This window comes from Limanda limanda, chromosome 22, assembly GCF_963576545.1.
Source record: "Limanda limanda chromosome 22, fLimLim1.1, whole genome shotgun sequence".
Taxonomy (NCBI): domain Eukaryota; kingdom Metazoa; phylum Chordata; class Actinopteri; order Pleuronectiformes; family Pleuronectidae; genus Limanda; species Limanda limanda.
Genome location: NC_083657.1, coordinates 4,694,803 through 4,713,380, shown reverse-complemented (window position 1 = coordinate 4,713,380; position 18,578 = coordinate 4,694,803). Strand labels below are relative to the sequence as shown.

At 43.3% G+C, this 18,578-nt stretch overlaps 3 protein-coding genes across 3 annotated transcripts; 1 reads left to right on the top strand and 2 right to left on the bottom strand.

The window, feature by feature from the left end:
* Positions 1-1,103: 1,103 nt before the first annotated feature.
* On the top strand, positions 1,104-9,707 carry LOC132996307 (zinc finger protein 616-like). Its single transcript, XM_061066649.1, has 10 exons — positions 1,104-1,368; positions 2,113-2,205; positions 2,483-2,639; positions 2,745-2,875; positions 3,927-4,168; positions 5,171-5,292; positions 5,877-6,007; positions 6,089-6,333; positions 6,422-6,552; positions 6,667-9,707. The coding sequence occupies exons 1-10, from the start codon at positions 1,146-1,148 to the stop codon at positions 7,862-7,864; spliced, it is 2,673 nt and encodes an 890-aa protein (XP_060922632.1). The 5' UTR covers positions 1,104-1,145; the 3' UTR covers positions 7,865-9,707.
* LOC133028714 (ceramide-1-phosphate transfer protein-like) lies at positions 6,591-10,636 on the bottom strand. Its single transcript, XM_061095702.1, has 7 exons — positions 10,374-10,636; positions 9,916-9,980; positions 9,395-9,582; positions 8,929-9,079; positions 8,649-8,845; positions 8,319-8,564; positions 6,591-6,953 (listed from the first exon to the last, which is right to left on the bottom strand). Exons 1-6 carry the CDS (start codon positions 10,462-10,464, stop codon positions 8,336-8,338), a joined length of 921 nt encoding a protein of 306 aa, XP_060951685.1. The 5' UTR covers positions 10,465-10,636; the 3' UTR covers positions 6,591-6,953; positions 8,319-8,335.
* Positions 10,637-11,417: 781 nt separating this feature from the next.
* Positions 11,418-17,835, bottom strand: LOC133028698 (F-box only protein 41-like). The gene is made up of 16 exons (XM_061095661.1): positions 17,671-17,835; positions 17,050-17,580; positions 16,876-16,955; positions 15,954-16,026; positions 15,632-15,877; positions 14,798-14,862; positions 14,470-14,592; positions 13,981-14,180; positions 13,684-13,907; positions 13,220-13,335; positions 12,912-13,064; positions 12,676-12,771; positions 12,451-12,569; positions 12,185-12,343; positions 11,953-12,068; positions 11,418-11,816 (listed from the first exon to the last, which is right to left on the bottom strand). Exons 1-16 carry the CDS (start codon positions 17,833-17,835, stop codon positions 11,754-11,756), a joined length of 2,529 nt encoding a protein of 842 aa, XP_060951644.1. The 3' UTR covers positions 11,418-11,753.
* Positions 17,836-18,578: the final 743 nt, after the last annotated feature.

The following is an 18,578-nucleotide window of genomic DNA, read 5'->3' as shown; positions in this document are numbered from 1 at the left end:
TTGGAAAGATTGAAAGTTCAGCAACTTGTCAGTGTTTTGCCAAATTAATGAATCGATTTTTCTATACGGTTACAGATTGTTTATTTTGGTGTTTGATCGATCACTTCATTTGTTTCTTCGTCACACTCTTCAGTTCAAACCTAAAATGTGTAATTTTTATCTTTTTGTCTGTTTGAACAAGGTTTGTTGTAAAATATGTTCAAGTTCTTTGATGCTCGATGCGTAAATGACATTGAAGTTATACCAGTTTTTTATTTGGGAATAAAACATCAAAGATACAAGATTGAACAGTTTATTTTGTTGTTTTTGCAGATTCAGATTTGAGCAGATTACACAGATTCTGACAGATTCAAGATTCAAGAGTTTATTATCAAATACACAACAATAACATTAAGCAGTCGCTGGCAAGGAAATGCTTGAGTAACAGGCTCTCTTCAAGATCAAGATTTTTATTGTCAGTGAACAGAGATAACATGAAGCAGTCACTGTCAATGAAATACTTGGGTCACAGGCTCTCTTTAAGCAATGCTCAGTAAGTTCAACCCAAAAAAATAGAAATAGTATAAAATAGAATAACAGTAAAATAGAATATCAAAATTTAAAATAGAAAATAATATATATATATATCTATATCTCTTCTAGCAATGCTAAAGTATGTTCAATGCTCACGTGTGTAATCTGTGTTTCTTGTGCACACGCTCTAGTACATTTTTTTTTAAATTTAAATTGATGATGAAAATAAAACATTAAACACCTGATATTTTCTATTTAAACGTCCCTGCGAGACTTTTTCATCTGTAAAGATATATATTTAGATATATATTTTATTTTCTATTTTAAATTTTGATATTCTATTTTATTGTTATTCTATTTTATACTATTTCTATTTTCATTTTATTTTTGTTGGGTTGAAATTACTGAGCATTGCTTAAAGAGAGCCAGTGACCCAAGTATTTCATTGATAGTGACTGCTTCATGTTATCTCTGTTCATTTGACAAAAAAAAATCTTGAATCTTGAATCTTGAATCTTTTTTATCAACAAGGTGGAACCGATGCCCTTGTGGCGGTTTCCACTCGGACGATTATTACGGCTGCACCAATACCTGCAACACTTCGCCTCACTAGAATCGAACCGAAAACAAACATGTGGACGGACAGAAGCTCCGGGGACATGATGTCCAAGAGCGAGATCCTGAGGGACATCATCACCGAGAAGCTGAGCACCGCGGCCCGGGAGATCCTGGCCGTGATGGAGAGGACCGTGTCCGGGTTCGAGGAGGAGGCGGCGGGCTTCAGGCTGGAGGTGGAGCAGCAGAGGAGGCAGATGGAGGCGCTGCTGCAGCCAAGGGTCCGACTGGAGAGAAGAGGTCAGCACATCCAATAGTGTTCATTTAAAAACACTAAAAGAGTTCAAGTCCCTTTTACTCTGACAGGCCCACTTCCACTTCCTGTTTACCCTCGCATCAACATGGAGGCGTCTGTCCCTTCACCCATAAATCACTGCATCACATTATTTAAATAGTCCGATTTATAGATTGAACAGCTTTAATCTCTTTATTAACTATTTTACAAAATGGGCTGATGTGTTTATGGGCTCACACAGAAAATACACGTTAATAACACAAAATACACGTTAATAACACGTTAATAACACAAAATACACGTTAATAACACAAAATACACGTTCATAATGTGATTTACAGTTTTTTTACATTTATATAAAGAATAAAAATAAACTAAAGAGTTCAAGTCCCTTTTACTCTGACAGGCCCACTTCCTGTTTACACTCGCATCTACATGGAGGCGTCTGTCCCTTCACCCATAAATCACTGCATCACATTATTTAAATAGTCCGATTTAAAGATGAAACTGCTCAAATATCTTTTTTACTCTTTTACAAAATAGACTGACGTGAAGTGTATGTGCTCACACAGAAAATACACGTTAATACACGTTAATTACACGTTAATACAGAGAAATACACGTTAATTACACGTTAATAACAGAAAATTCACGTTCATCATGATGAGATTTACAGTTTTTTATGTTTGCATAAACTAAAGTCTTTCTGTGCTTTGTATTTATAATAATTATTTATCTTTATGTCTAAGCCCTGAACCCAGATGTGGACCGCCATGATGTGGTTGTTATAAATGAAGAGGAGGAGGAAGAAGAGGAGGAAGAGGAGCACACACAGCAGCCAGGTATGTTCTCACCCGGAGGTCAGGGTCCTCAGTTTGTTTACATTCGTTAAAGCTCAGTCTAAAGCACAGATTCAGGTCTGAGGATCTGCTGAGCTTATATTATTATGAATTATGATTCTTGATATTATTCCCATTAATTATCACGACTGTGGTGGTGGCGTCATCTTGTAATTTCTCTTGCTCCAGTTCCCTAATGAACCCAAACGTTTAATTACACCTCTCATAATAACATAAGAAATCTCCTGCCTCACACTGGACTTGATTTGATTCTGTCCAGATGTGGAGGACAGCGGGGGACTCGGCATCCTCTGGTACGACGGGGACGATGATGATGATGATGAGTGTAAAGATGAAGAGGAGCACATGAAACCAACAACAAGCTATAGAAAGAAACGAGAAGATGCTCAGGACCCCGATTATCAAATACCGTCAAGGTCGCAAATCTCATTACGACCTGGAGATTTTACTCTGTTTATTATATTTAATGATAAAACTTGACCAAACACAACTGATGCTATTTTGTCGTCAACGTGGTGCAGGACGTTTACACCCAGAGTTCAGTCTGGCAGGAGGAAGCCCGGCCGCCCTCGGATCCTGGACACACAGAACCACGTGGATCTCAAGATCCGCATCCTGGAGGACTCGCACACCGACGTGCTCACGCAGAACGGTTGGTTTCAGGCATTTCACTCGATAGATAGATACTCATTCAAAGCAGAATTCTGGTATTTATCACAATGGGCTCTATGTTTGAATACATGTGGACTGTCCCAGTTGCCACAGAACATCACAGTGTAACCACTGCTGCTGTGAGGATCTACTGGACTGAATTTAAACATAGGACCCAGGTGGAAGATAGATAGATAGATAGATAGATAGATAGATAGATAGATAGATAGAGAGAGAGAGAGAGAGAGAGAGAGAGAGAGAGAGAGAGAGAGATATAGATATAGATATAGATAGATAGATAGATAGATAGATAGATAGATAGAGAGAGAGAGAGAGAGAGAGAGAGAGAGAGAGAGAGAGAGAGAGAGAGAGAGAGAGAGAGAGAGAGATATAGATATAGATAGATAGATAGATAGATAGATAGATAGATAGATAGATAGATAGATAGATAGATAGATAGATAGATAGATAGATAGATAGGGTGCAGTGGCAAGACGATGGTAATAGTACTGATGATATGATGGTAATGTTATTGTTAGACAGTATATAAAAATAGTACAGTATATAGTATATAATATAACATAATATATATTTATATATGATAGTAATTATACCAATATAATAGCAGTATATGGTAATAATGGCAGCAACAGTATATATAATAATAATAGTAAATATACTAATAATAATAACATGTACACATTTATAAATATGTGTATATAGACGTATATATACAAAGAATATACAGAGAGTATGATATAATATGATATGATGTATAGTAGAGGTATAAATATAAGTATTTGACTATACAATAGATAATATAATATACTATATATAGTATATATATTATACTATGAGTGTAAGAATATGTAGACAGAGTGTGCAAAAGACAATGAAACTAATGAAATTCCATGTTTATCTCAGCTTTTATCATTAAATATTTTAAACTTTGATGAATATTAGTGGATAAATAATCGAATCTTCAGGTCTTTGTTCACTTTGTTGTTTCCAGTTTGATTCCTCGGCTCATGAAGACGTTTCCTCTGCTCCAGTGTTTCAGACATGTCCCCTGCAGGAGCTGCAGTGTCCCCGCGGTCTCCAGGAGACGGACTTCCTGCGGCTGCTCAGGTCCTCCTTCCCTCAGCTGGCGGCCGATCAACCGTTTGACGTCTTCACGACCGACAGGAGCAGGAAGCTGCAGCGTCTGCGAGTCCGGACGCTGACGCCGGAGGAGATCCAGCGGAGCATCGGGTCGACAGGAGCAGGAAAGTCCTCACTCTACATCCGACCCAAGGTTTGATTTCACTCACGACACCTGAATTACCATTTAGGTGTTTTATACTGATCTGACTCCATCCATTAGTCAAATCTACATGTGAAAAGACGAGTTAATAGTCCAGGCAAAGTAGCGTTTTTCGACCGACTAATTGTAAAATAATTTTTTTCAGCATAAATCATTTCTATGAGGTGTCCAGAACAACATACTAAAAGTCCTAAGAAATCCTAGTTGAGGAAATATGTTTAATTCTCATCAATGTGTGCCAATAAGGCCAGACAACAATACACCCCAAAGGGGCTATTTTTTTTGTTTACTCCTATCAAAATAAAACTTTACACAATGAAAGTAACCATGAAACGTAACATTTTTTGTATTACAAGTTTCTTTGAAAATGAATTTGAATATGCAAATGAGCTATACACTAATCGACTATGCCCCAAATACACCCAAATAGGCTTAATTTTTTCCTTTACTCCTACCACAATTAAACTTTACATAGTAAAAGTATTTATGAAAAGTAACTTTTTTTGTATTACAAGTTTCTTTTGAAATGAATTTGACAAGCACATGAGCTGGGTGTATTTTGGGCATATTCGATGAGTGTATAGCTCATTTGCATATTAAAATTAATTTTCAAAGAAACTTCTAATACAAAAAATGTTACGTTTCATGGCTACTTTCATTGTGTAAAGTTTCATTTTGATAGGAGTAAACGAAAAAAATAGCCCTTTTGGGGTGTATTGTTGCCGGGCCTTATTGGCACACATTGATGAGAATTAAACATATTTCCTCAACTAGGATTTCTTAGGACTTTTAGTATGTTGTTCTGGACACCTCATAGAAATGATATATGCTGAAAAAAATTATTTTACAATTACTTCTATTTTTGGCTCCAAAATGGGCTACTTTGCCTGGACTATAACTCAGGAATGTTTGTTGCCCTGTTTTATAAATGTGGAGAAGAAAGAGATTTTGTTGTTTTTTATGAAAGTTGTTTGTGAACACGTGTTTTTACAGAGTGGAGACGATCCTCTGCTCGGCACTGGAGACCTTCATCCTCTGCAGAGACAAGACGCCACACGAGATTCTGCGTCCGGCTCCGTGACGCCGACGGCCGATCAAACCGAAATGCACGAGAGGTAAAGAAACCTCAAAAAGACGGCGACTATCGGAGATGAGCCTGCTGACGTTAAAATATCTATTTCACATCCCTAGTGAATACATCACGTGCATGCTTCACTCCAAAACAGACGCATTCTATAAGGTCTGGGACCCTTACTTGCAGCATATCGGGTCCACACTGTCATCTTCCTTGCTTCGTGGATTTCCCAGCTCAGCCTAGCCTGTCCTCGTAACTAACTTTGTCTTAAGGGGTAACGTTTATTTTGTGGCCTCGCTATGTCGGTATGCTCTGTATTGACTCCTATCTGACTCTGCCTTGTCTTGATGGAAATTGTGCCCATTGTCATTAATTCTTATTTTCTTAATTAATATCTCAATTATTTTCTATTTTACTGTATCCACATGCCCACATTCTGTTGTTTCCCTTTATTTATTTATTTATTTTTTTTTTTTTTTGTCGTGCCTGAGCAGTTCTGTTTGTTTTGTGTTGTCTAAAAAATGTGTAATAAAAATATATTAAAAAAAAATAAAAATATCTATTTCTAATAAAGTCCAGCGATGAAAATGTAAAATATAAAGATTTCTGTCAATTGTCTTTCAGCTCGTCGTCTCCCAGAGGTCAACCTGAGAAGAGGAGGCGGGGTCGACCTCGGCTCAGTGACTCATCCGATCACCACTCTCTCAGGATCTGCTTGGTGGAAGATTCCCCCTCGGGCGTGCTCTCAAAAAGCGGTAAATGCAAAAGATATAAACTGAGACTCCTCCGGTAAATGAGTGTTTTTAGTTTGTCTGATGTGTTTCTCTGTGTTTCAGTGTTGATGAAATCCTCAGTCCAGCACCTGAAGTGTCCTCGAGGGCTCCAGGAGCCGGACTTCCTGGACCTGTTGAAGTCCACCTTCCCTCAACTGACCGGAGACAACAACATGTTTGAAGTGTTCAAATCCGACCGGAGCAGGAAACTCCAGCGGCTCAAAGTCCGGACCCTGACACCAGAGGACATCTGCAGGAGCCTGAAGGCCACTGGGATTGAAAGAACCCTGATTTACATCAAACAGAAGGTAAACTCTGTTTGTAGTATTACATTACTCATTATAATGTTGTAGCAAGTCGTACGGAATATTAATTTGTGCAAAAACATTCTCATAGACTAAAGAGGAGGAGGAGGAGAAGGAGGAGGAAGATCTTCAACTCTTACCGAGAAAGGTAGAGGCCACAGATGATTCTCAGTCCCCTGTCGCCACGGTGATGAACAGAGGAGAAGCAGGAAGTGGTTCAAGGTCATTTTAAACAGAAGTCAGAGTTTTATATTTAGTTATTTTATTCTGAAGTCAACATCTCTTTCACACAAACTCGTACATAAATAAACAGTCAACACAGTTTGTTGTTTTCAGCAGCTCAGCGTCACAACACAACGTGGAGCCAGAGGAAGCTGCTGAGAGCGAAGTGGCGTCCGATGAGGAGAAAGATGACGACACAGACGACTGGAAACCCGACGTCGAGCCGCAGAAACCTGAGAGGAGGAGGCGGCGGCCCAAACCGTACGTGGTGGAGAGAAGCAAGACGCCCTGCAGAGTGTGTGGCGTCTGGTACAAGGTCCTCGGCAGCTTGATCAAACACGCCTGGAGCCACGTGGACGAGTCGCCGGGCGCCTGCGGAGTCTGCGGTGAACGTCCGGAATCTGTGGAAGAGTTAAAGAAACATCTCAGAAACCAACACCAGACCCACGCCTGTTCACACTGTGGGAAGTCGTTCTCCACCGTCACCGGCCTCAGCATCCACACCACGCTGCACACGGGGAACCGACCCTTCAAGTGCGAAGATTGCGGCAAAACCTTCGCTCACCGGTCGAGTCTGAGCGCGCACCGCTGGGTTCACGTGGCCGACAAACCGCACAAGTGCGACATCTGTCCGAAAGCGTTCGGCCTGATGGCGCAGCTCAAAGCTCACAGGAAGACACACAGCGGTCGAGACAAGTACCAGTGCAACGTCTGCGGCAAACTGATCTGCGACCTCCGGTCTCTCTCCCGCCACAAGGCCACGCACTCGGGCGAGAGACGCTACGGCTGCGAGGTTTGCGGGAAACGTTTCAAGCTTCCCTTCGCGTTGAAGTCCCACGAGAAGATCCACACGGTCCGAGAGCGCCGGTACCTCTGCGACATCTGCTGCAAGACCTTCCTGTCGAACTGCGCCCTGACGATGCACATGAGGACGCACAGCGGCGAGCGGCCGTTCCTCTGCGGCGTCTGCAGCAAGGGCTTCATCTCCAACGGGCAGCTGAAGGCCCACACGCGGGTGCACACCGGGGAGGCGCCGTACGGCTGCTCCCAGTGCGGTCGCTTCTTCAAGAGCAGGACTCACCTGACCAACCACATCAGGAGCCACTCGGGCATCAAGCTGTTCGTCTGCGCCGTCTGCGGGAAGGCGTGTTCCCGCCAGGAGCACCTGACCGTCCACATGAGGACGCACAACGGAGAGAGGCCGTACAAGTGTTCGCTCTGCGACAAGGCGTTCACTCAGAGCCACTGTCTGAAATCACACATGAAGAGTCACAGCGCGGAGGAAAAGTCGAGTCTGAGTCCGTCCACCTGAACGCAGCGTTAAAAACAAATGTCACTTTTGCTTATTTACGCTATGTGCTATAATGAAAAAAAGCCTCCGGTGCTGGATTTGAAAATGTCCAACGAAACTTGAAAAGAAATCAAGATTAACATAATTTTGTATATCCTGCAAAGGTACTGATCTAAAGCTTGTAGCCGTAGCAACAGCAAAGTTATTTTAACGCATGGCGAGATCACTCCTGCAAAACATTAACCTTCTTTAATGATTATTAAATACTGTAGCTCGTGTTGCATTCAGGGTGAGTGGGAAATGAGATGTTTCCTCCAATCAGATTGAATCGTTATCAAACAAATGATCCTTTATTTCTTAACTACTCTCAAATCCCACGTGCTCCTGAAGGCAGCATAAGATGTGCTTCTTTCCAGCATTAAGAATATATAATACATTCTGTAAATTTAAATTGGTGCTTTTTTCTACTACCTACCTTCCCAGTTGTTGGTGTCACGGCAGCTCCAGCATGTTGTGTTGGTCCAGTATTCGTTGAGTTCGCGTGTGCACGAGCATCAGGGCGTGGATGATGACACGCAGAACGGGCGTGGCCTCACTCTGGTTCTGAACACACACCAGCTGCAGGAAGTACTGTCGGTCGGGGAGGGCAAGGAATGCGAACTCGGCCGCCTGGCGAAGCACCCACGGGTGGTAGGGGGCCAACGCCACATGGTAGGCGTCTCTGAGGTGAAAGAGACACAAGTCAGTGGAAGTTTTTTTTTTTTTTTGCACTAATTGAAAACCGACTGAAGGACGAGGTCAGTACCTGCTCAGCTCCCCGGGGGTCTTGTATTGTCCGTGTGCGTCGGGTCCTTCAGACAAACCCTCTAACATCAGCTTGAGCCACAGCAGAGAGCGATGCAGCCGCAGCAGCGTCCGGCAGCCCGAGTCCGTGTGGCGGGAGAAGTCCACCACGCCCGCTTTTAGCTCCGCCTCCACCATCGTTCGAACCGAGCGGTATGCCTCGAAGGAAACGCAAAGAAAAACTGAGCTCAAACCTGCTCTGTTTGTGAGCAGACGTGTTTTAAACGAGTCGTGCGTCTCACCCCGGTTTTAAGTCCAAACGACGGGGGGGTTTGTCCCTGAGCTCCATGGACGTCTGCGCTGTGCTGGAGAGACAGAGCTCGGATCTGGACGACCTTCTCGTTCACCTTCATGGAGAATAAACTCACCATGGTCCCGAGAGACTCCATGAAACTGAAAGAGACGTAAAGATGAAGAGGTTTTATTCATTTATTAAAACTACAGGAGGACTTTTCTTCTTATTTCGGACATTTTGACGTAAGCCTTTTAACGTTGGGTCGGGTTTTCAATTTTTATAATTCTATTACATTTATCAATCCCTTTCTCAACTTACTGACTTGCATCTCTTTTGACTTACTCCACTTATAACATCTTATTTTATTATGTAAACTTATATTTGACCTCTATCCTTTTTACATTTCTTCTAGTATTTAAACTTCATTCCTGTGTCTGTCTTTGCTCACGTGTGTGTGTACAGTGTGTATTTACTTGAGCAGCTGGTCCCAGCTCTGCAGGTACGGCTCCAGAAGGACATCATCGTCCTCCTCGTTGGACAGACTGGACTTCAGATGCAGCAGCAGCTCTCGGACCTGGAACTTCTGACCCGGACACTCCTTAGTAATGAGCGTGGGTTCGTCCTCCTGCAGGACGTCCCCGGGGACCAGCGGAGGTTCAGGCTGAAAGGAGGAAGAATAAAGTTCACACATAGAACAGCTGCATATTGTAAACAAACTAATACAAGTTAAAAGATGTATCTTTACTCATTTACACTTTCAATAAAGGGCTCATTTCTTTCATTCTACCATCATGTCTCTGTGCAAGTACTTCTTTTAAAAGCTGCTAGCCCAACACGTGTGTTTGTCAAACTGAAGAAGATTAAATTCTGACTAAACAAAGTTTTACTGAACATTACTTTTGTCTTTTACTTTCTTCAAGTTCTGTTAAAGAAGTTATTTGACATGTTTAGGAGAACCTGATCATTTAAGAAGTTGTGTGTGTGTGTTTCTTACCGTTAGTTGGTAAGAACGTAAACATGGCTGCCAGGCGCTGCCGCAGTCTCTGACTCCGCCTTGAGCTGAAAGGGAAAAAAAATAAAGTCATGATTTTCACTGACTCAACACAGTCATACTTTCATTATTATTATTATTTTTATTATCCAAGCTTTTATTAGGATTTTGATTACTTTTAAGATTCCAGACATCAGTTTTCAGTTCTTTCTGTGTTTTTTGTTTAGTTTTATCTTGTTGTGCAGCAATTTGTACATTTGTGTGATGTGAATAAAGGTTATTAAATATTAATAAACAAAACAAAATATTTTTAGTTTTTAATTACAATGGTGAAATAACTGTTGTGGAGCAGAAGAAGTATCAAGTAGCATCACTTGAAAATACTCGAGTACAAGTATCCTAAACTGGGATAACTGGTGTTGTTTGAGCCAACATGGCCGACCAGTTTCAGAGACACTCACGTAGCCACAAGGAGCTGACAAAGAGGAACAGAGCCAACATGGCCGCCAGCAGCAGGTAGCGAAGCAGTGGCGTTCGTCTGAGGATAACCATGGCGACCTAGAGTGCTCTCGTGTCCACTGAGCACACACAAATTAAAACAAACACACAGTTACGAGCCGTCGTCACATTCCCCCTCACTCACTGTCTCTCTCCGGCTCCTGTTGGGGTTAAAGGTCGATCCCTCTCTCACTCCCTCAGGCACAGGACGTACAAACACACACATGCCGGGACGACCTTTGCACTTGACCTTCGTCCCACAGGAAGTTGAGCTCAGACGATTGTATCACAAACAGGGAGGCGGGTCAACTCACTTCCTGAAGCAAAGCTCTGAATTAGCTTCATCATTTATTCACTGAACAAAAGTAAACAAGACGTGAGAAATAATCATTCGTGGTTATTTTGCGTCTTTGTTGTTTTCAACATCACATGATCAGATTATTTGATCTCATTTTAAACTCATTGTTAAATCCTGTAAAACAAAGTCCGAGGTTTCGTCAGTTACTCACCCTCTAGTGGAGATTAGAGGAACTGCAGCTTCAGACATTTCCAACGTGTTCTTACTTTTCCAGCCTGGTTCTGTTCCTCTCGATCAGCAATCACATCGTTGACGTTTTCATCAAACAAAAACGTTTGAAAGGAGAGCGCCCCCTGCTGTTTCTGCCAGTCGAGCGTTTTGTTCATCAATAACACAAACGTATTGACAAACTGCAGAGAAAACGTTTTATTGATGATGATATGACACAAGATGGTTCTGAACACATGATGGTTTCACTTTTACATCAACTCTGAATGAATGATTGATCTCTTTGGCGTATGAATCTGTGTTTTGTGCTTGTGCAAAAATATTTGTGCGTACTTGTGTTTTTTTATTATTTCTCTCTTTTTTTAATCACAATTAATTAATAATGATATTTTATCAATAAGTAAGATTTAAGGTTTTCTGTGACAACACTACACTTAAGATGGAAAAAGAAGGATTTATTTAAATCTTTATTGGTGCTGCTGTCGTTTTAAAGGGTGCATACGTAAAACTAACAGCTAGTGAGAGATTAAGGGTTATTTTGAGTTTGTTAAACAAGAATTAAAGAGGGTTTAATTGTAATTGAAATTGTTATCAAAGGTTAAGGGATATGAAGTGTTTAAGTTCAGGGAGAAGATCTTTAAAAAGTGCAACAACGACGTAAATGTGTTTGGAGAAAAAGTGTTAGTGACACATTTAAGAGCATTAAGAGTTGTGTTACGCATTTAGACAGTGATGTGTCTCAACTGCTTCTGTTTGTGGCTGAACACGTCCTCACAGGTATAAAAGAACAAAGTGTGTGTGTGTGTGTGTGTTGAGGTCAGCAGAATCCTTTAGCTTTAACCTGCAGGACCTCACACAGTCCAGGACGCTGCTGAAGAACCTGAGGAAGAAGAAAAGAAGAAAGAACTTGTGACAACATTTCACATGATGAGCAGTCGCAGTCTGTTGCTATGGTTACCTGGGGATTAAGACTGTATATAAAAAAACGATAAGTTGATGTTTCTGAACAAACTCACCTTCAATGTGCTGAGAATTTCTCCAAACAGGTGTTGAGCTTCTTCAGTGTCCGGCTCCTCGAAGTAATCTGAGGCTGAGACCTCGACCAAGATGGACCCGAGGTTATCACACACGCCTGCACACACACAGACACACACACACACACACACAGAAATATATTCATCATTTAGTGTGTCAACGGGAAGAGTAAATTGGTGTTTGCACTTGTGTAAGTGTGTGTGTGTGTCTCACTGTGGAAGTGCAGGATGGCCTGACCACTGACAGGTGTGTGTGTCAGGATCAGCGTCTGTAGACTCTTCAGTCCGGCTTCACACAGCTCCGTCGCCACCTGCAGGCTGAGATCGGTAATGCACTCCAACTCCAACACCTGCAGGTGAGCGCAGGTTCGCACTGCACGGAAAGAGAGAGAGTGATTAACGACAACACGTTAACAGCCACTTTTTATTTCATCCATGAACATTGTTTCTACTAAATGTGAAAAAGTTTTTGTCCCTCACCAACAGCAACCAATCCCTGGGTCCCACAGCCGGCCCCGCCCACACTGAGGGAGCAGAGGTGTGGCCAGCATCGACCAATCGTCTGCAAGCAACGGTTTCCAAATCGTGTGGGTTGTTGGCTTAAAACAGGACGATACAGAAAACCTATTACAACTTTATTACGTTAAAACTTTAAAACATTAAACTGCTGCTGAGTTGTGTTGTTTAGTGGGTGGGTTCACTGACCAGGGCTCAGCTGGCGCCACCTGCAGGCTGCTGATGTTCCTGCAGCCGGCGCCCAGGGCCCAGAGAACCTCCTGGCAGAGAGGATCTGAAGAACTCCTGAACAGACAGACAGACAGAGAGTGAGACAGGTGAACAGTCAGACAGGTCCAGACCTAGACAAGCGAACAGTCAGACAGGTCGAGAGTGAGACAGGTGAACAGTCAGACAGGTAGAGAGTGAGACAGGGGAACACTTACCTGTATGTGAGCGTGTGCAGGTTGCGGCTGTAGCAGCTGGCCAACCACAGCGTCCGGTCTGTGAGGATGTGAGGACACTGAGAGACAGACAGGTGGAGTAGACTGCCCCCTGCTGACCGCAGCAGAGCCTCCACCCCCGGCTCCAGACTGCCCCTGACCAGGTTCACAACAGGTTCAGGTTAGAGGTTATCACTGGTATGTGTGTGTGTGTGTGTGTGTGTGTGTGTGTGTGTGTGTGTGTGTGTGTGTGTGTGTGTGTGTGTGTGTGTGTGTGTGTGTGTGTGTGTGTGTGTGTGTGTGTGTGTTACCTGGTGCTCCTGTGGTAATCGTCTCGCGTCTCATTGGCTCGTCTGCTCCGTGGCCTCAGGTAGTGGAGAACCATCGTCTGAGTCTGTGTACACCACTGAGACAGGGTGATCAGGAACTACACACAAAACACACGACACATCAACATGAGAAAATAACTCAATCACATTCTGTTGTACAGTACGAACTCAAACAGACCATAATAGTCCCCAGTGGCCGGAGGCAATATTACTTTCTTGACCACGATATTTCAGGAACGAGATGAACTTGGACTCAAAGAGGAACTGATTAGAGGTCAAAGGTCACGGTGGCCTGACACTTAACATGATGATGATGATGATGATGATGATGATGATGATGATGATGATGATGATGATGATGATGATGATGATGATGATGATGATGATGATGATGATGATGATGATGATGATGATGATGATGATGATGATGATGCAGACTCTTGTACCTCGGGCGACACCCTGGCGTTTTCCAGCCGGAGGCGTGTCCAAACCGCCGGGTGCCTGGCAACGAACCGCCAATCAGTGCACACCGCAGCCGCACACAGCAACGAGTGCACGTCCAAATATGGGAGGACACAGAAAAGGCCAGCTCTCAGCCTCAAGGTGGCCGCCGCCAGCTGTCTGTCGGCATGACAACGGGAAGGGGTGGAGCCTATGGAGGAGGGGACGTCTATGGAAAAAACACAAAGTCAGCTAAAAACAGAGGGAAAGAAAACTACGGAGGGTAAAAGAAACAGATTTACCTGAACCAGGTGTGTGTGTCCTGGCAAATACGAGCCTCCTCATGTCAGCGCTGCTCCAACTTCGCTCCTCTTCATCCTCCTCCTCCTCCTCCTCCTCCTCCTCCTCCTCCTCCTCCTCCTCCTCCTCCTCTTCTTCTTCAGTGCTGTGGTGACGACGGTTTCTGTTGCTCCACGTTCTATCACCTCCTCCATCCCCGACCCTGGAAACGCAGAAGAAGAAGACACAGGAAATATGCCGCTGTGGTTGTTTGCTTCCACCAACCTGTCTTATATCCAGACTCATGAGGTCACCATGACCTTTGACCCCAGAAATCGGGTTAGTTCATCCGTGAGTCCTATGTGTTGTTATCATTTCCAGCTAATGATCTATTTTTAGCTAGTTATCTATAATCCAGTTAATTTAAAACTACTTTAAAACAAATAATTGTATAAACAATTATATGAACAAGGCAAGGATCCAACCAGTAAATAACCGATGATCTTACTCACCAGAATCTCTCTTGTCGGGTCCAGGGCGGGGGGTAGTGACGGGGTTGGTGCTGGAACGACCCCCCCTCACAGTCCCACCCCCCCAAACCCAGCGACGAGGTCCGCATCCCCCCTGAGAGACGACTGCAAAGACAAACACAGAGGACACGTTAGAGAGACGAAGAGCGGCTCTGTTCCATATGATGAGAAATTCATAAATGTATCAATTTGCTCAATGTATTTATAACCTGCTTTTTTCCTTCAACATGAAAATATAGTTTTGTGATTTTATTTTCCCACATGATCCTGTGAATCAAAGACCGGAGTTGTTTTATATCTGTGGATGCACCTGTAGTGAGGGAGGCTGTGAGGCTGCTCGTCAAGTCTGCAGGAGTCGGACACACTGTAACTCCTCTGGAGGAAGAGGAGGAGGAAGAAGAGGAGGAGGAAGAAGAAGAAGAAGAAAAGAAACAAAAAGAGGAAGGGAAAGAAGAAATGAGGAGAAGGGGGAAGAGGAGGACAAGGAAGAGGAAGAAGAAGAGGAATAAGCAAAAATACTAGGGCTGGGCAAGTTAACTCGTTTTAATCGAGTTAACTCAAGTGATGAGTTAACTCGATTGTTTATCCGCCAATTATTTTCTTTTTTCCTGTTCTGCAGCAGTCAGCAACAGACTTTCACAAAATAAAAGCCTGACTTTCACAATAAAACAATAAATAATCAAACCTGAGTGAATGCGAGATAAAATAATTAATCGAGTTAACTCATCACTTAACTCCATTAAAACGAGTTAACTTGCCCAGCCCTAAAAAATACAAATCCCCAAACATGTGTGAATAATACTTTCTCTATAATTGAGATTTTCAAAAGGAGCCTGACTTCGACCTGTATCGTTCTCTACATTTTTTTTTTAAAATCAAAATCTGTTTATTGAAGGTTTTTCAATATATATAAGTGCAATGCTGAATGGACATTACAGAGACAGGAGGTAAACAACCTACAACAATCAACACCAATGTGTCTAGACAGACATGAATTGGGAAATATAACTTCAGGAAAAAAAAACCAGAAAAAACCCCAAATGCAACGTTATACAGAAAAGAAAGAGAATATATCAAATAAAATCTTCGTTCTCTACATTTTAAATAAACATTATATACAATAGTATGTTGAGTTTGTTCTCACCCGGTTGCCGATGGGATCCTGCATCTTGTCTGTGATGACGCTGTCACTGCTGCCGTCCAGGCTGCGTCCTCGTCGCCCAGGTGCAGGTGTGTAAACCTCTGCGAGTGTGTACGGGTCTGCGTACACATCTGTGTGTGTGTATTTGTCGTTGTGGTGCGTGTAGTGGTTGCGTTGCCTGTGTGAGCTGAGCTGCAGCAACTGTCTCTCTGCCCGGTCGGCTCGTTCCAGCAGCGACTCGATGAACATCTGGAAACCAAACCAGCGAGAAGGTGACGAGGGAGTGAAAACACAAACCACAGATATCAGAGGATTTTAGCGCCACCTGCAGTCTGCTTTTGGCCTCTGCTTCTTTCTCCGCCGTCTCCCTCAGAAAACGTTCGATGTCGACCATGTCTCTGCAAAACAGTTAGAAACACACTTCATGAGAATGAAAACAGAGTTAAAGCATCAGCGGCAGCAGAGTGGAAAACAATACAGAAAAAATATATTAACCGATTCTTGTTTTGGACAGTGATGCACAAATATGTGTTTTTGTTCGATATGACAAATTGTAAATAAAACTTACAGATTAAAATCTATAGTAAAATAAGTATTGGTTACATCCTGAATATGATTCTCTGTAGACTCTTGTATTAATTCTTATTCTATAACATTGTTGGTATGTCCGTCCCCGAATAGAGATTTAAATGCAGATAAAGATGAATATAAAACAACGTAAAGATAAATAACAACAGGCAGAATAATACACACAAACTGAGTCTGACCAGAAATACAAGCGCACACACCCTCAGGGCTGCTGTGTCTCACTGTCAACTCATATAAATCATCACAGCAGCGTGTGTGTGTGTGTGTGTGTGTGTGTGTGTGTGTCTGTGTGTCTGTGTGTGTGTGTGTGTGTGTGTGTGTGTGTGTCTGTGTGTCTGTGTGCGTGTGAAGTGAGGCTGACTAAACAGGACGTTTCCTCTGTCTGTGCATCATGTCCTTTCTTTTCAATACATGATGATGCTGTATAATATGATCTGTGATCGTATAAATTGTATTACACATCTTTCTGTTACTGTTCAGATACAACTTGAGGATTTTAAACAAAAACAGACCAAAGATGATTAATGCAAAATCTCTATTTTAACCGTACCACATCAAATTAGCATTTGACTGACTTCATTATACTGTGAGCTGCAACCTGAGCCCCATTTAGTTTCAATTATCATGATTACAAATGTATGAGTATGAGAGACACTGACTGTTGTTGCTCGTTCAGCTCCTTCTCTTTTCCCTGCAGATCTTTCTTTATTCGCTCCGTCATCTCCACGGCAGCCGAGACCTGACGGAGGGAACACAAACTATCATCAATTCACAGAATTTATTTGATATCATCTGTCTCCGTGGTTTCACTCCAGCATCACAGCTCCGCCCACCTGTCTGGATAAGTACGCCGCCCTCTCCTCCACTTCCTGCTTTTCACTCCTCAGTCGTTCCCCTTCCTGCCTCTCCCTCTCTAGCTCCGCCTCCCTCGTCTGTAGCGCCACCTTCATTCGGCCCATGCGGCGGTTCACCCTCTCCTCCACCTCCGCGAATGTCTGGGCAATTTTGTGGTCCAGCTTCAGTCCCAGTCCCAGTCGCTCCTCCAGCCCAATCCCCACCGAGAGCCGGAACTCCAGGACCTCGCCAAGCTCCTTCCCATGAATCGGCTCCAGGGTGCCGGGCACGGCCAGGGCGGTGAGGGGGTCGTCTGGACGTCCTGTGGAGGCGGCAGGAGGAGCGAGATCTGAGGAGGTGAACATTTCCCTCAGCAGTTTGATGGAGGCCGACGACGAGGCCAGATCCAGGCAGGCAAGCTGCAGGGGGACGCTGTGGGCGGCCACACCCAGAGAAAAGCTCTGTCTTTGGGCTACAGCAGGGCTGGGGAGTGGGAGGAGGACACCCGGTCTGGAGCTTCTGACCCGAGCCTGAAACATGAAATAATTGTGTTTATGTACAGTCACTGATTGTCTTCATACACACTCACAGATCTCTATGTATGCATATATATGAAATACCTGGGACAGCACCAGCAGGGTCTCATACGTGTGCTGGCTGACCAGGTGAGCCCGGAGCTCGGGTACAGACGAAAATCGAAACTTGTCGCCACATCGAGGACAAAAGTAGGGCAGCTCCGAGGAGGAGGAGGAGGAAGAGGAAGTGGAGAAGGAGGAGGAAGACATGATTCACCGGGGAGCTGCAGACCTGGAAGATAAAACAATCAGAAAACAATGGAAACACTGCAGCAGAGAGACAAACTGAAAGGAGGAGACGGAAATAGTCGTAGCGTATTCACACACACACGTGGTTCTACAGAACGACTAAAAACTGGGTCAGTGTGTTCGTGTGGTCATGAAAATTTAATGAGACTGAAATCTGCAGATTAAAAACCGCTGAATAAGGAAAAGACATGTTTAAATATCATCACACGCGCACGTCCTACTCATGTCAAGTCCGACTCGTGGAGTTCCTCGCCGGTTGGATTTGACACGAGTAGGACGTGTGTGTGTTATCCTATGATGCTAATTGCTAGTGAAGCGTGAGTCGACCACCCCCCACTGGCTGAATCTCCTCCGGTCGACCCCCATGCAGAGGAATTTTAACTACGCATGGATGAGCAAGAAGAAAGAAACGTCTAGGGCGTGGACTCACAAGTCTTCTACATGTTACACCTTTATTAACCCTCAGTTTATTGTCATTAATCCATTTTGAAAAATATTAAACCTGTCTACAGGGTTCAAAATCTAAAAACATTTCCCCAATCAGCTGGTACACGTTGGTATAAAATGTGTATCAATACAAAAACAATCCATTACGAGTAAATATCTATAAAATTACAAATCTTAACGTAAGTTTAAATAAAAATCGGGTTTTGACTTTAACGCTAATGGTGACTATTTATGGACTTTATGTGAAACTTCCTAGA

Coding starts and splice junctions, on each gene's coding strand:
- LOC132996307 (XM_061066649.1), top strand. CDS start 1,146: ATGTGGACGGACAGAAGCTCCGGGGACATGATGTCCAAGAGCGAGATC. Junction 2,206..2,482: donor GGAGCACACACAGCAGCCAG/GTATGTTCTCAC, acceptor GATTCTGTCCAG/ATGTGGAGGACAGCGGGGGA. Junction 4,169..5,170: donor CACTCTACATCCGACCCAAG/GTTTGATTTCAC, acceptor GTGTTTTTACAG/AGTGGAGACGATCCTCTGCT.
- LOC133028698 (XM_061095661.1), bottom strand. CDS start 17,835: ATGTCTTCCTCCTCCTTCTCCACTTCCTCTTCCTCCTCCTCCTCCTCG. Junction 14,593..14,797: donor CACAGCCTCCCTCACTACAG/GTGCATCCACAG, acceptor TTGTCTTTGCAG/TCGTCTCTCAGGGGGGATGC. Junction 11,817..11,952: donor AAATTCTCAGCACATTGAAG/GTGAGTTTGTTC, acceptor CTTCTTCCTCAG/GTTCTTCAGCAGCGTCCTGG.
- LOC133028714 (XM_061095702.1), bottom strand. CDS start 10,464: ATGGTTATCCTCAGACGAACGCCACTGCTTCGCTACCTGCTGCTGGCG. Junction 9,981..10,373: donor TGTCAGCTCCTTGTGGCTAC/GTGAGTGTCTCT, acceptor TTTCCCTTTCAG/CTCAAGGCGGAGTCAGAGAC. Junction 8,565..8,648: donor ACCCCCGGGGAGCTGAGCAG/GTACTGACCTCG, acceptor CTTTCACCTCAG/AGACGCCTACCATGTGGCGT.